General features: G+C 36.9%; 1 protein-coding gene across 1 annotated transcript in view; it reads left to right on the top strand.

The window, feature by feature from the left end:
• The window catches only part of MALRD1 (MAM and LDL receptor class A domain containing 1), a 400,826-nt gene that overhangs the window by 175,426 nt on the left and 210,324 nt on the right, over positions 1 to 15,076 (top strand). The window contains exons 15-17 of the mRNA XM_014584241.1: positions 13,697 to 13,849; positions 14,266 to 14,371; positions 14,830 to 15,076. The exon at positions 14,830 to 15,076 is cut by the window's right edge and continues 151 nt beyond it. Of these exons, the coding sequence (XP_014439727.1) occupies positions 13,697 to 13,849; positions 14,266 to 14,371; positions 14,830 to 15,076 (506 nt within the window). The remainder of the gene's footprint in view (positions 1 to 13,696; positions 13,850 to 14,265; positions 14,372 to 14,829) is intronic.

Below are 15,076 nucleotides of genomic sequence, written 5' to 3'. Positions count from 1 at the left end.
AGATCTCTAAAGTCATGGAGATAAAAGAGTTAAGGATATGGAGATCATAGAAAAGGAAGAACCAGCAAAGAAGATGCAGAGGAACAACCAAGGAAGAATGAGGGAAACCCAGAGAATTTGCTTTCTTGGAAGCTAAGAGAATACAGTATTTCAAGGAGATGAAAAAATGGCTAACTGTCCAAAATTTCTAATAAACCAGGATGATAGCTGAGAAGTGACCCGCAGGTGTACCAATATGATATAATTTGGGTCTGTGATAAGAGAAATAAAATCCCGAATGGAGAGAATTCAAGAAAACATTAGAGAGAACACTACTTTTGCCCTAGGTTGTGTGTACTTTCAGTAGAGTGAATGAGAAATCACCCCCAACTCCAGCCCAAGGTGGCAGTGGTGGGGCATGGCACAATCCCTTCTTCATTCTCCTCTCATACTTTTGGGAGTGCACACACACACTTTTGCTCCTCTCATACTTTTGGGAATGCACGCACATACTTTTAGTGCTTTTTCAGCTGCCAAGGACTTGAACTATGCAGTGACTATGTGGGATCCAGCTATCTCAACCACCATGTCACCAGCTGGCCCCAGGATAACTTGACAACCTCTTTCTAAGATGTAATAAAGGAAAATTAGGAAGTAAGGTCATAGCAGTTATATGACATTGGATTGCAAGAGTTTAATAGAATGTCTAACTAGGCTTAGGAGTAAAAAAACAAAGAGAGACAAGACAGGTAGGCTTTGCAGAAGAGATGCCGTGGGCAGCCAAGAGAGGCTGAACTCTGGTGCATTAGTGGAAAGAATCTAAGAGCTCAGACAGTTCATCTGTGGTAATAAAGGGGGAGTACGTGAGGACAGTTGCTCAAAACTGAAGAGAACTGGTAGTGGTAATTGTGAACATTTTATTTTAGAAACTGAGAATAATGCAATAGAGATCACTCGGGTAGTACTGGAAACTCTGCTGTGAAAAAAGAAGAGAACATTGTCAAGTCACTGGCTTAATGACACTGACTTAGGGGTCTTGCACCTCTAGTTCCTCCACAAAGAGGAGGCAATAGGCTATTGCAGTTATTTCAGGAAGATGAGTGATAACTGTGTATTTGCTGATATTATAATTTTACATATGTATCAAGAACCTGTATTTTCTCGGGGTTAAATTAAAAGTAAGTATCAGTTGGCTTAGGTTCATCAAGGACTCTAAATAACACCCACAATTGTGTTTGAATTGTGAAAGCATATTAATGAATTCATGTTAATAATTACCATTGCTATGCTTATATTTATGAGAAGAATGTAAGTGCGCTGGTGACATGAAATGGATTGTTATTAGAGAAGGAGAATACTAATTTTGAAGATAATTACGATACAGGTATTCTACAGTAATATAGATGAACAGGCAATATGATTTGTCAAAGAGATTACTATTCTTTGCCTGAGAGTAGGAAGAAATTGACGCTTTTATAAGGCTTAACTTTTTCTGTCTTGCTAAATGTTTATTCATATAATCTCTGTATAGTTAATATATATCTTTCCTCAGACAAAGCTAATGATCTCAAATGTTTTGTACTTCTTGGTAATAGCACAATTATCTAGAGATAAAATAAGAGTATTTTAAGCTGAAACTCATATTATTCGGTTAAAATCCACAGGGATCTACTATTACCTAAGCTATCCTGTTCCCCCATCCTGATAAATCACTCATATTATTAATCTTACCAATTTTTTTTTGAGAGGTTTTTTGCTATAGGGCACATGCACTCACCAGAAAGACAGAGACAGAGAGACAGAAAGAGAGAAATCATCCCCCGGGGGGATGGCCATGCCACAATCCCTTCTCCTCCATTCTCCTCTCGGGATCTTAGGCACGCACACACTCACACACGCCTGGCGTGAATTTAAGCCACCGGGTCTGGCACTCAAACCGTGGTCGACTACATGGGAGTCCAGTGACATAGCCATTATACTAACTGCTGGTCCCAATCTTACCAATTTTTAAGGCCTAGGTCAAATCCAATTTCATTAGTACTCTTAGACCTGCAGCATTAATGGTTCCCTTTTTATTTTTTGATTATGGCTGATGCTATAAGTTATTTTATGACTACATCCCATTGCCTTTTACAATTGTTGATTATTTTGTAAAAATAATGTTGGCTGCCTTTGTTTTATTTTTGGAAAGATTTTTGCTATAGGGCACGTGCGCTCGCCAGACAGAGAAAGACAGAGAGACAGAAAGAGAGAAATCATCCCCCGGGGGGATGGCCATGCCACAATCCCTTCTCCTCCATTCTCCTCTCGGGATTTTGGGCACGTACTCACACACGCTCGGCGTGAGTTTTAAGCCTCCATGTCTGGGACTCGAACCGCAGTCAACTACATGGGAGTCCAGCGACATAGCCATTATGCTAACTGCTGGTCCCAATGTTGGCCTTCTCTCAGAAACCATTATGGAACTTAAATAATTTCCAGGAGTAAAGAAGTGTTTGAAAAATATATTTAAGTATTTCCAAAATTGAAAAGAATACATAACCTATTTCAAAAGGTCTGTGGTCCCAAAAGGACAAATAAAACAAAAACCCATGTAGGGTATATACTCTTGCAAAACTGCTGAAAATCTTTAACAAAGAAAATCGTTTAAAAGCAACTAGAAAAAGGTATTCTTCACCTTCAGAGAACAAATTTTAGGCTTAGCTAATATAAACAAGGAAAATCACAAGAAAACAAATGTTACTTTTAGGGTGTTGAAAGAAGATAGGTGCCATTAATTTCCTATTTTTTTTTTAGTTTTAAAATTATTTAATTATATTAATTATCATTATTATTAATTTGCTGTAGGGCATGTGCACTCACCAGAGATGAGAGAGAGTGAGAGCAAGAGAGAAAGAGAGAAGTGACAAAGTGAGCCCTCAGGTCTGGGACTCAAACCGTGGTCAGTCATGTGGTAGTCCAGTTCCTTAACCACTGTACCACCTGCTGGCACCTAGTTTCCTATTGCTACACAGTGCATTTGTTTTCTGTTAGTGTCTCTTAATTTTCCATGGCTGTGTAACAAACTGCCACAGACTTGGTGCCTTAACACTCATGTCATGATTCTGTAGATCAGAAGTCTAGAAAGGCATGACTTGGTTCCCTCCTTAGGGACTCAAGGTTGTAATAAAAGTCATGAAGAAGCTATTGGAGAAAATCTGTTTCCTAGCTCATTCTCCACTTTTTCTTTATTGTGATAAAATACACATCACATAAAACTTACTGTTTTAACTATTTGCAGTATCCAGTTCAGTGGTATTGAGAACATTTAAATTGTGTATCTGTCACCGTTATTCATCCCTAAAACACTTTTCATCTTGCAAAGCTGAAATGCTATACCCATTAAACAATAGCTCCCCATTCTGCCCTTCCCTTCTCTCAACTTCAGTTGACATTCTGCTAGTTCTCTCTACAATGTAGACTACTCTAAGTACTAAGTGTAATTGTATAGTTAACTGTCTTTCTGTGACTGGCTTATTCCACTTAGCATAACGTCATGTTTCATCTCTGTTGTAACATATGTCAGAATTTCCTTTCGTTTTAAGATTAATTATGTTTCGTTGCATATTTATTTCACATTTTGCTTATCCGTTCCTGTGTTGATGGAACCTTGGATTACTTTCAGCTATTACAAGTAATGCTTTTTTGAACAAGGATGCACAGATATCTTTTGCAGATTGCTTTCAATTCTTTGGTATCTGTACCAAGAAATGGAATTTCTGGATCATATGGTAATTCTATTTTTACTTCTTGAGAAATTGCCACACTGTCTCCCACAGCAGCTGTTTAATGATCAAATCAGGACAGCAAACATATTCATCATCTCAAACATTTATCATTACTTTGTGTTGTGCACACTCAAAATTCTTCCTAGCTATTTTGAAATGTACACTGAATTGTCACCAATTATAATTGCTGTGGATGGTACTCAAGAAGCCATTCTGTTTATCTGCTTATACTCTTACAGCTGTTCATCAAGGTCTCCCCATCTCTCCTACTTTCTCCCCTCCTTTCCAGATTCAGTATCCAGCATTTCATTCTCCATTTCTAGGTAATCAAATCTTCGTACTTCCGCTAATGAGTAAGAACATGCGGTATTTGTCTTTCAGTGAATGGCTTATTTCTTAGCATTATTTTTTTCAGGTCTAGCATGTTGTAGCAGTGACAGAATTTCATCCTTTTTATGGGCTGAATAATAGTTTATTGTCTATGTAGACCACATTTTCTTTGTTTTACTGTGTATATAGACCACATTTTATTTATCCATTCATCAGGTTTCTGTCCTTTAGGTTGCTTCCATGTAATAGTGATTGCAAATAGTGCTGCAATAAATATGGAAATGCAGGCATTCATTCGACATACTGATTTCTTTTCCTTTCAAAATATACCCAGTAGCGGGGTTGCTGGATCAAAAAAGTAGATCTAACTTTAGTTATTTGAAGAACCACTGTACTGTTTCTTATAATGACTGTGCTGATTTACTTTGATCACAGTGCCTGAGTGTTCTCTTTTTTCTACAGCCTTCTCAGCACTTGTTACTCTTTTTTTCTTTGGATAGAAGTCATTCTAATCAGATTGCAATGATACCTCATTGTGGTTTTAAGTTACAGTTCCCTAATCCTTAGTGACATTGACATTTTTTCATGCACTTGTCAGTCACTTGCATATCTTCTTTTGGAAACTTTCTGTTCAGATTGATACCCCATTTTTACTTTCTTTGTTTTAGGAATTATTTAATTTAATTATTATTCTTCAGTTTGACCAGAGAGAGACAGAGAGAGAGAGAGAGAAAGAGAGGGAGAAAGTGAGAGTGAGAAGGTATGCTTCCAGGTCCAGGACTTGAACCACAGTTGATGATGTGGGAGTCCAACACCCTAACCACCATGCCACCGGCTCACCCTGATAGCCCACTTTTTAATCAGATTATTATTATTGCTTTTGTTCCTCCAGAGGACTTGTTTGGGTTCTTTGTTCTGGTTATTAATCTCTCAGTGAGTAATTTGCCCTGGTGTGCCATCTGTATTGGATACTCTTTATACATTTTTGCATGGCTTTGCTTTTGGCCTACCCTGTTCAGGTGTTTATCTAATTGCCAACTCTTCTGTGAAGACTTCCTTGATCACCTTCTCTCTAACTCTCCTGATAATTTATTTTTCTTTCTGAGCTTTAGTAGCATTTAATGGATGATCTATCTTATTTTACTTTTTTTTTTTTTTTTTAGTATTTCTCTTAATGACCCTACTGCCTTACTCCCATATGTAAAATTTATGAAGACAGAGATGTTTCGTTTGTTTGTTTGTTTGATTTCTTACTCCTTTCCACCTCTGTGTTCTGTGCAGACATATAGCATGTACTTAATGAATTTTTGTCAAATGAATTAGTGAATAATGAATCAATGAGCACATGGTAGTTATTGCTTAATCATAAATGTCATACTTGCTTATAAATTTCCTGTGGTAGATTCTAAATTCCTTGATGGTGGCACCATACATATAATATTTTATGTAGTGTGTGTCTAGAACTGTGAAGGTTCTGCAATTTTAATCTACTTGAAAGCTAACACATTTGCCTGTCATAGTGTCATGAATGATGGCAGAAGAGGCGAGAGTCCTGGGTCAGAGAAAGAACTTCATTACGAATAGGATAGAAAAATAGTATACCATAATCTTTACATTTAGTTCTTCTTACCCCTCATTTCATTTTAGTAGGGTATCTACATAAGAGGATTTGCATCACAGTTAAGGAAGCCTGAGTTTATGTAACCCAAGTTGTTTTTGTTTGTTTGTTTTTTTGTTTTGTTTTGTTTTTATAGTGGGCTGTAAGCTCCTCTGAACTTTGCTTTAGAAAGGAGGTATTATCTTTATTAGGCAGGGTGGTAACTTGCCCTCTGCTGTAAAGGAGTCACTATCTGTCCCATCAATATTTGCTATTAAACATCTTTGAAAGAACTGAAAGGACAGGCTGGGACAAAGGGACAGTTAATGACTCTGCTATAAGTTATGCAGAACTATGAGAGACCCACAGAGAATTTTCTCCCAATAGTATCTACATTGATATAAATCACAAGAGAGACTTAAAAGCATAGTATCTAGAATTATGTAATTCATCATTCCTCTTTCAACTGCAATAATCTTGGGTTTCAAAAACTATTTAGTTATTATGCTTTGGTATTCCTTCAAATGATTTACTTATTTCTATTTATATTGGCATCTTTTTTAAAATTTTGTAGTACTTTTATAAACACTCCCTGCCTTTTATATATTTTAAATAGATTATGAATATTAACTATTGATGAAATCTAGAGTTCAATTATTTCAACCTTATCATTACTCCAAACAAATCATTTGACTGCATGGAAGAACCTGAAACTCAAAAGCAGTATAAGAGTAGAGAATGTCCTAAGATGATGAATACACTATTAATATATTATAATAGGCTTATAACACTGCTTAATCAAATAAAGTACAACCTCAATGAACCAAAGCCAGCACACTAGAATACTTAATTACTTTAGTCCTCCTTCATGAAGTTGTCAGAAGTCATAAAATCTAGAGAAAAAAATTGCAAAGAAGCAAGGGAAATCAATGTGTAAATAGAATTATAGCTACTGTGATTATTATATAGTCTAAAATCTACTCCCAGAGCATGTCTTGTGATCTACAGTTAGATTCAATATCTTTACGTATACACAGCACAGTGCCATATAATAGTTTAAAAATTATTTATTTAACAAAAGCAATATATATATATATATATTTAAGAGAAAGATTCTTGCTGTAGGTCACATGCGCTCACAGGACAGACAGAGAGAAACAGAAAATGAGAAATCACCCTCCATGAGGGATGGCCTCACTGCAATCCCTTTTCCACCATTCCTCTCTTGGGATTTTGGGCACTCAGACACACATGCCCAGCGTGAGTTTTAAGCTACCAGGTCCGGCACTCAAACCGCAGTTGACTACATGGGGGTCCAGTGACATAACCATTATGCCCTCTGCTGGTCCAAAAGTAGTATGATTTTCAAGAGCATGGGGTGTGACATCAGTTTTGGGCTGAAATTGTATCAATAGGAATGAACACCCCAAACTGGGTTACTCCTTTTTCAACCTTATACTTCTCATTTCTGAAATAGGGACAGTAATATTTTCTTTGATATTTCATGATAAATAAGATTATAGATGTTTTTCACACAAAATTTATGTCTTTCTGGTTCAGATCTTTCTCTCAGCCATGGTGGTGGCCTTCAGCTGGGCTCTAAATTCTAGCTTATGTGCTCAATCTTTTTGTAAAATTTTTATTCAACATATGTGCATCTTGGCTTTGCGACTGAGGCCAGAAAGATTTGAAGTTCAAATTACACGATGTGTGAACATACATTGCCTCCCTAAATTTAAAATCTTTGTGTGAGGAGCTAATTATCAGCCCAGACTTCCCTTTTGCACACTGTTTTTTCCTTACAGATAAACTTCAGTAGGATCATCCTTAACTATCAGAGAAGTTCTAAGACAGTCCATCTAAAATGACAGATTTGGTTCTATATTCGTTCTTTTGTTTTTGTCCAAGGTTCTCTGGCTCCTACATAAATTCATCTCCTTTCATCTTGGTTTAAGGCTCTGAAAATGACAGCGAAGGACCTATTTCTCAGTTCACTAAATGTTTTCTCCCCAGGGGCAACTAGTATAATTTATATAACCAATAGAGGCCATTTAGGTAGTTTTTCTCACAATAATTAAAAGCTGCTGTAGAGTTGCTATCTCTTAGAACTATAACTATAGATTAGAGAAGCATAACTTTTAGAAATTCTGTGTCGAAAGGCATCCTGTTAAGAATATAGCAGTCCCGGGAACCAGCAGTTAGCGTAATGGCTATGTCGCTGGACTCCCACATAGTCGACCGCGGTTCGTGTCCCGGACCCGGTGGCTTAAAACTCACGCCGGGCGTGCGTGCGTGCGTGCCCAAGATCCCGAGAGGAGAATGGAGGAGAAGGGATTGCGGCGTGACCATCCCCCCTGGGGGGTGATTTCTCGCTTTCTGTCTCTATGTCTCTCTCTGTCTGTCTGGCGAGCGCACGCGCCCTACAGTGAAAATCTCTCCAAAAAAAAAAAAAAAAAAAAAAGAATATAGCAGTCCCTAGTACAAGATCGGTACCCACTAAACCCTGATAAGTGGTAACTGTAGTTGTTACTGCAAATGATCCTGGTTCTGATGATGATAACTGAGAAGGTCAATAATGCTCCAGAAATAATGGAAAATTCTTGAACTTCAATTCTTAAAGCATACCCAGAGTATAGTTTTTCTAAGTCAACAAAGGACATACAGAATTTCCCAAATTCATTCTGATGAGGTACATGTTCAATTAACAACTAACCAGAGTATTAATCTCACTAATTTTTATATTTATGAACAATCAAGGTAAATTTTTAAATGTGTAGAGATATTTGCATATATAATAGGAGCAAAATATACTAGACAGGGTATTTGAATTTTAGCAGCATAATCATACACTAAAAATCACCAGCAGGTGCTGTAGTGATTAAGGTGCTGGAGCCTCATGTGGCCTACCACAGTTCAAATCCCAGACCCAGCAGCTTACAAAACACAATAAATAAATAGATAAATGACTAAATAAATGATTTAAAAAATAAAAAAACCTCTTTGAAAAGATATCTATGTACTTTGTAAATTTATGTTATTTATATATTATGTGCTTAGAAATAGCTTTGAGAAGTACAAAATGAAATAGTCTTCTCATTTTGTTTCTAATTTATAATGCTTATAATTATTATTACTTTTGAGAGACATTTAACTTTGCTTTACTACAAATCTCTAAATTTTTCTTGAGAAATATTTATTCTAAATATAATAAAGTTTTCATCTTTTTAAAATTTTTTTAAGGTTTTTGTCACAGGGTATATATGCTTGCCAGAAAGAGACAGAAAGAGGGAAAGTGAGAAATCACATCCTGACCCTGGAGAGAGTTGGCCACACCACAATCCCTTCTCCATTCTCCTCTTGAGATTTCGGGCCTGCATGCACACATGCCTGGTATGATTTTCAAACAGCCAGGTCTGGAACACAAACCACAGTTGGCTGTGTGTGAGTCCACCAACTTAATCACCATGCCATCTACTGGCCTCCCATTTTGCTTTTCTAAGTGTTTCTATGTACTAAAATATAGCTATATGTTGATTATTAAAATAAACCTTAAAAGTATTTAGCCATCCTGGATCATGTGCACATGTGTGTGCCCAGCAAGAATGTAGAAGGTGACCCCAGGATGCACACCTGGGCCTTCCCATGTGGGTTCAGCATCACAGAGTTTTGCATTACCGCTATGCCACCAACTTGTCCCCATTGACTTTTTTTTAAATTTTACTTATTTTACATTCATTCACTGTACAGCATACAAAATTATATTTCCCCTCCAGAATATCCTGTATATTGACTTAATAATATTACTATATGTGCTATCACCAACAAATAATTTTTCCTTTCTTGTTTCTTATATATTTTACATTTTCTCTCCTTGATTCCCTACTTCTCACCTACTACCATTTCCCACCTTCCTCCTATACTATCTCTGGTATCTATAGTTGCTTTCCATGCCTCTTGTTTTACCTCCACATTTTATTGCTTTACAAAAAATCTTAATTAACTACTTTCAATAGCAAGTTCAGCTGATACATACAAATCTGTGAACACATATCTGATTTTAGGGATAAAACTCAGTGAGTAGAATTAGCATACTATAAAGTAGCACCTAGCTAAGTCTATATAGCTTACTGTGATTATTAAATAGGTCATTTTTATGTATTTTTTAATTTTAAGAAAAGCAGTTTTAGCTTTAATAAATCAAAATTTAAAAATGCTAAGAGAAATTTGCTTAAGACTTAAAGTCAGGAAAAAGGTTAGGATTCTATTCAAAGAGTAGGTAGATAAACCTATCAACAGCTCAAGATAAGATTAAAAAAACCTTAAATCTAGAAAACAAAGCACAGGAGAAAATCAATCAAGTTTTAGTCAAAAGTCATAAATTCAAGCCAGCAGGTGGCATGGTGGTTAAGGTGCTGAACTCCAACATGACTGACCACAGTTCAAGTCTCAAACCTTGCAGCTTGCTCTCTTGCTTTCTCCCTCTCTTTCTCCTCTCATCAAATTAAATAATAATAATAACAAATAAAAATCAACAATGTTTTAGTCAAAAGTCATGAAATTCTATTTCACCAGTTCAGTCTCATGTACTTAATCTATCTTCTGTTGTGGTCTGATCTTTCTATTTAAATTCTGGACATCAACATTCAATTCTGGACTTGTCCCTACCATTAAGTTGACCATTTTCTTGGTTGTTCTTTGGACTTTTATTTCTGTGTTTCTGTCTTTAGTTTTCTTGGTATAGGACTCCCTTCAGAACTTCTTGGAGAGCTGGACTGGTATTGGTAAATTCTTTCAGATATTGTTTATCCGAGAATGTTTTTGTCTTTTCTTCCCATATGAAAGATAATCTTGCCAGCTATAGAATTCTTGATTCAAATTGTTTTTCACTCAACATTTTGAATATATTTTCCCATTCCTTCCTTGCTTGCATTGTTTCCGATGAGAAGTCTGCTGTTAGCCTGATGGAATATCCTTTGTAAGCAATTTGACACTTCTCTCTTGCCAATTTTAGAACCTTGTCTTTGCCTGTGGTTTTGGTCAATCTAGCTATGATGTGTCTTGGAGAAGATCTTCTTGGATTGATTCTAGGTGGGATCCTTTGTATTTCTTGGGTCTGGTTACTTAAATGCCTTTTAAGTTTAGAAAATTTTCTTCCAGGATTTCATGGGATAGATAATCGATGCCCTTATTAGTTTCTTTACCTTCTGGGATACTGATTACCTGGATGTTTGGATGTTTAATGGTATGTAATATTTCTTGTATATTATTTTCACTTCATTGGGTTATTTTCTGTCTTTTTGGTAAATTTTTCCAGGATAGAAACTCTGTTTACTACATCTGATATTCGATCTTCTGCATGATCTAATCTGCTTCTAGTACTTTCAAGGGAGGTTTTGATTTTCATTTCTTGCTTTTAGGTCTAAGAGTTCTCTCTGATTATTTTTTATGCTGTGTATTTCCTCTTTCAACTCATGAAAGAACTTCCACACATCCTGAGACTTGTTGAATCTTTTCTCCTGCTTCTTCTGGAGTTCATTGTCTCTCTTCTCTTCCATCTCTGTTAGCTTTGGCACTATGAATATTCTAAATTCTATATCTGACATTTCTATGAGTTCCATTGTACTATCTGTACATGAGGAGTTGTTCTTTTCCCTTAAGGGAGAGATATTTTCTTGGCTTCTTATATTTCTTGTGCCTCTGTAGTGATTTCTGGTCGTCTGATGAATTATACATTTCTTCCTAATTTCTTGATGTTAAATCTGAGCATTGAGAGGCATGCAGGAGGAGGTGATCTACAGTCTTTTTCCAGTTCCATTTTTCTCCCAGTCTGGTGGATCTTGGGGTTTGGAGGGTGAAATCTGAGCAGAAACTTTTCAGTTATCTTAGCCCCTGAAAGGGATTGCTCACAGCTCAAATACAGATGACTTCTAAAGGGACTGCTCTTACCTCTACTGTCAGTCTGGTGGCTCTTGGGATCTGGAGGGAGAAGTCTGAGCAGAAACTCTGTTGTTGTCTTAGCCTCTGAAAGGGATTGCTCCCAGCTCAAATGCAGATGACTTCTCAAAAGGCCTGCGCTTTACCTCTCCTACCAGCCTGGTGAATCTCGGGGTCTCCCCCCATTGACTCTTGATAAGATTTGGGGCAAGGAAAATTGATAAAAAGCAAATGAAAAGAGAAAAACAAGCAAATTTAACCAAACAGACCCATCTGCAGTGATGCAGGCCATGAGGTGCTACCATGTGGTGCTTGAAGCTGTCTGGGAAAGATTTGGGATTTGAGTCTCCTGTTCACCTGAGCATGCTGGGTGTGGGTACATCTATGATCTTGGCCAGCTGTAGGGCTAGGGGGAGCATTGCAGCATGAGAACCATGTCGATTGTGTCTCTCTCCCTCTGCCTCTCTCTCTCTCTCTCGTGCTCTCATGAAGGAAATAAAGAAAGCAAATACATTTTTGAAATGACATGTTTTATAGAAACTACATAAAAAATTAGAAGGTATTATTTCACAATTCTGTGTAGAGGTAGCATTTTCAAAACTGAAAATTTTGAAAGTAGATTGAAATGCCCTTGAAATTTAAAACCTTATAATCTCAGTGATTTATTAATACTTTATACATTCTGTCCTTAAGTGTTTTTCTTATTTCTTATTTCTTTTTACAAGGGAATATCTATGTAGTTTATTACTATATCCTTGGATAAAAATAGCCAGTGACCAATGATCCCTGTGTAATCATTGTCATTGAGAAAGAAACTCATTTTTCATTGGTGTTCATGATAATTGCTGAACATCCCCACTCGACGAACTCAAGATTATGAATTTTTAGGGTTTTTTTGACCTAATAACAATAAATCATTATTTTAAATAGCTGCAGAAAGAATTTTAGACTAGGAATTACAGTATTTGCAGTCCAATCCTACTCTATCCTACCTCTATGGCTTTGGTTAAATAATAACTTCTCTTAACCTCCCTGTCTTCTTTTGTAAAATAATAAGAACCATAATAATACCTTACCTATGGGGCTCTTGTGAAAGTTAGAGCAACATAAAACATAAAACATTCAGCCCAGAATTTGTTGCATATGGAACTCTGTCACTATTAGGTATAACACTATATATTGCTACTATGACTTCCCTCTCTTACTCTTTCTCTCCTTTCCCCTTCCTCCTTCAGAATGTTGTTGTGGAACTTATTTCTCTTCATGTTTACTTGAAAAAAAGATCAAATTATTTTTTCCCAAAGCAAATTAGGCAATACATATAATCCTTTGTGAAATAGTAGGCTGTTTGAAAATCAATGGTATACATTATATTAAATATGGTACACCTGGGATTCTTTAAATATAAAGTTATTTTAAAGTAACTGCTTTTTTTTTTGGAGAAGTTTTTGCTATAGGGAGCATGTGCTCACTAGACAGAGAGAGACAGAGAGATAGAAAGCAAGAAATCACCCCCCAGGGGGGAATGGACATGCCACAATCCCTTCTCCTCCATTCTCCTCTCGGGATCTTGGGCACACACGCGCACACGTCCGGTGGACACGAACTGCGGTCGACTACATGGGAGTCCAGTGACATAGCCATTATGCTAACTGCTGGTCCCTGAAGTAACTGCTTTTCATGGTTTAATGTAAAAGACTCTGTAGGAATAATTGAACCTTTCAGTTGGTTTAATATTAGCAGGGAAACTAACGTGGGTACCAAAATGAATTAGGCAAACCTTGGTAATTCTATAAGAGATGATTGGAGGGTGTTGTTTCTTTGAAAGAATATTCAGAAAAAAAACATTTTGAATTTCTTTTATTGAGAATTTTACCTTCTCAGCTCTCTAGTATGAAAATAATTCCACCTTCTCAATTCTTCAATGTGAAAAGTAAAACTCCATCTTTTGGATCAGAAAAAAAAATTCCCTCAAGTGTGTCCCTTGATAGATTAGAGAAACAGCAAGGTGATATCCATTTGGGCTCTACCTTTGCAAAGTGTGGGAGCACTGTGCAGCGACAGTAAAAGCCACATTTTTGTTCTGCAGTTTCTGCTTGTGATTTTGAAGCAAACAGCTGTGGTTGGTTTGAAGCAATTAGTGGTGACAATTTTGACTGGACATGGAGCTCCCCAAGTGACCTTTCTGCTGACTTTAAGCAACAGGCCCCACCTCAGGATCATACTTACAACACCGCTCAAGGTATGAAACAAGTAGAGGCTCTGACTACTTCTAGTTTCAGTTCAGTTATGTCTGAGAAGAGAAAGCGAAGCAGTTGAGAGTTCTATGTTACTCTAATCAACCATAGGACAATTGACTATTGTCAGTTTCAGTTACGTTGTCTGCATGAAGCGACTGCTTTATGGACTAGATGGAGTACAGATACAGTTTGAGCTGAATTAACCAAATGACCATCGCTTGGCATCATCTAGACCTAGATGTCAATAATGGTTTAGAGTATGTAACATCCAATTTGACTGATAATCACTTGTTTTGATTTTTTTGTTGTGTATAGCTCTAATTGCCCATTGAACTTTACTGGGTGCAGTATTCATAGATAGATGTCTTATTTTAAAATTTAGTAAGTTAACTAACAATTTATTTTTGTATCTTGGTAGGGCATTTCATGTTCATTCTGAAGACAAGTAACAGTTTGTCACAAATTGCTAAACTCCAGAGCCCAACGTTCAGCCAGGCAGGACCTGGATGTACACTTTCCTTCTGGTAAATATTAAAACAGTGGTTCATGACTCTAGTGGCCTAGTGGGTGCAGGCATATCCCTGCATTAGGAGCTCTTGTGGTTTACCCCTGATTTTACTCTAAAAATAGCTATTGCATTAACTTCACACAATTTGCATTTTAGTTAGGAGCATGTTATCAGTGTTTATTTTCTTTCTGAAGATGAAAGAGGTACTCTCCCTCCACCAGTGGATTATAATTTAATTAAGGCTGCTTCCTCTGTTCTGTACTGAGCTCCTTGAGAAAGTCTCTTAGGTTGTAAAGTCACAGTGCATGTATCTCAGCAGATAAGCTCTTACAAATGGGCAGCCACAGTTATTACAGCAAAGAAAGGCATCCATTCTTATAACTAATTATTAATTGACTGTTGGTGAGTGGAAAAGTCTGAAGGTTAAATATTTTGTCTATCCCATTTCCATTTCATGCATGTGCGCTTTTTCAGGTTTTATAACTATGGCCTGACAGTAGGAGCAGCTGAGCTGCAGCTAAATATGGAAGAATCCAATGACACAACAGTACTCTGGAGAGTATTATACAACCAGGGTGACCAGTGGTCAGAGGCAACCATTCAACTCGGGCGCCTTACTCGGCCCTTCCATTTATCACTTCATAAAGTTAGTCTTGGCATTTATGATGGCGTCTCAGCTGTGGATGACATCAGATTCGAAAACTGTGCCCTTCCTCTTCCT

Source organism: Tupaia chinensis, unplaced genomic scaffold, assembly GCF_000334495.1.
Source record: "Tupaia chinensis unplaced genomic scaffold, TupChi_1.0 Scaffold146079_1, whole genome shotgun sequence".
Taxonomy (NCBI): Eukaryota; Metazoa; Chordata; class Mammalia; order Scandentia; family Tupaiidae; genus Tupaia; species Tupaia belangeri.
The sequence above is the reverse complement of the archived record's forward strand: the minus strand, read 5'-3'. Positions and strand labels throughout refer to the sequence as shown.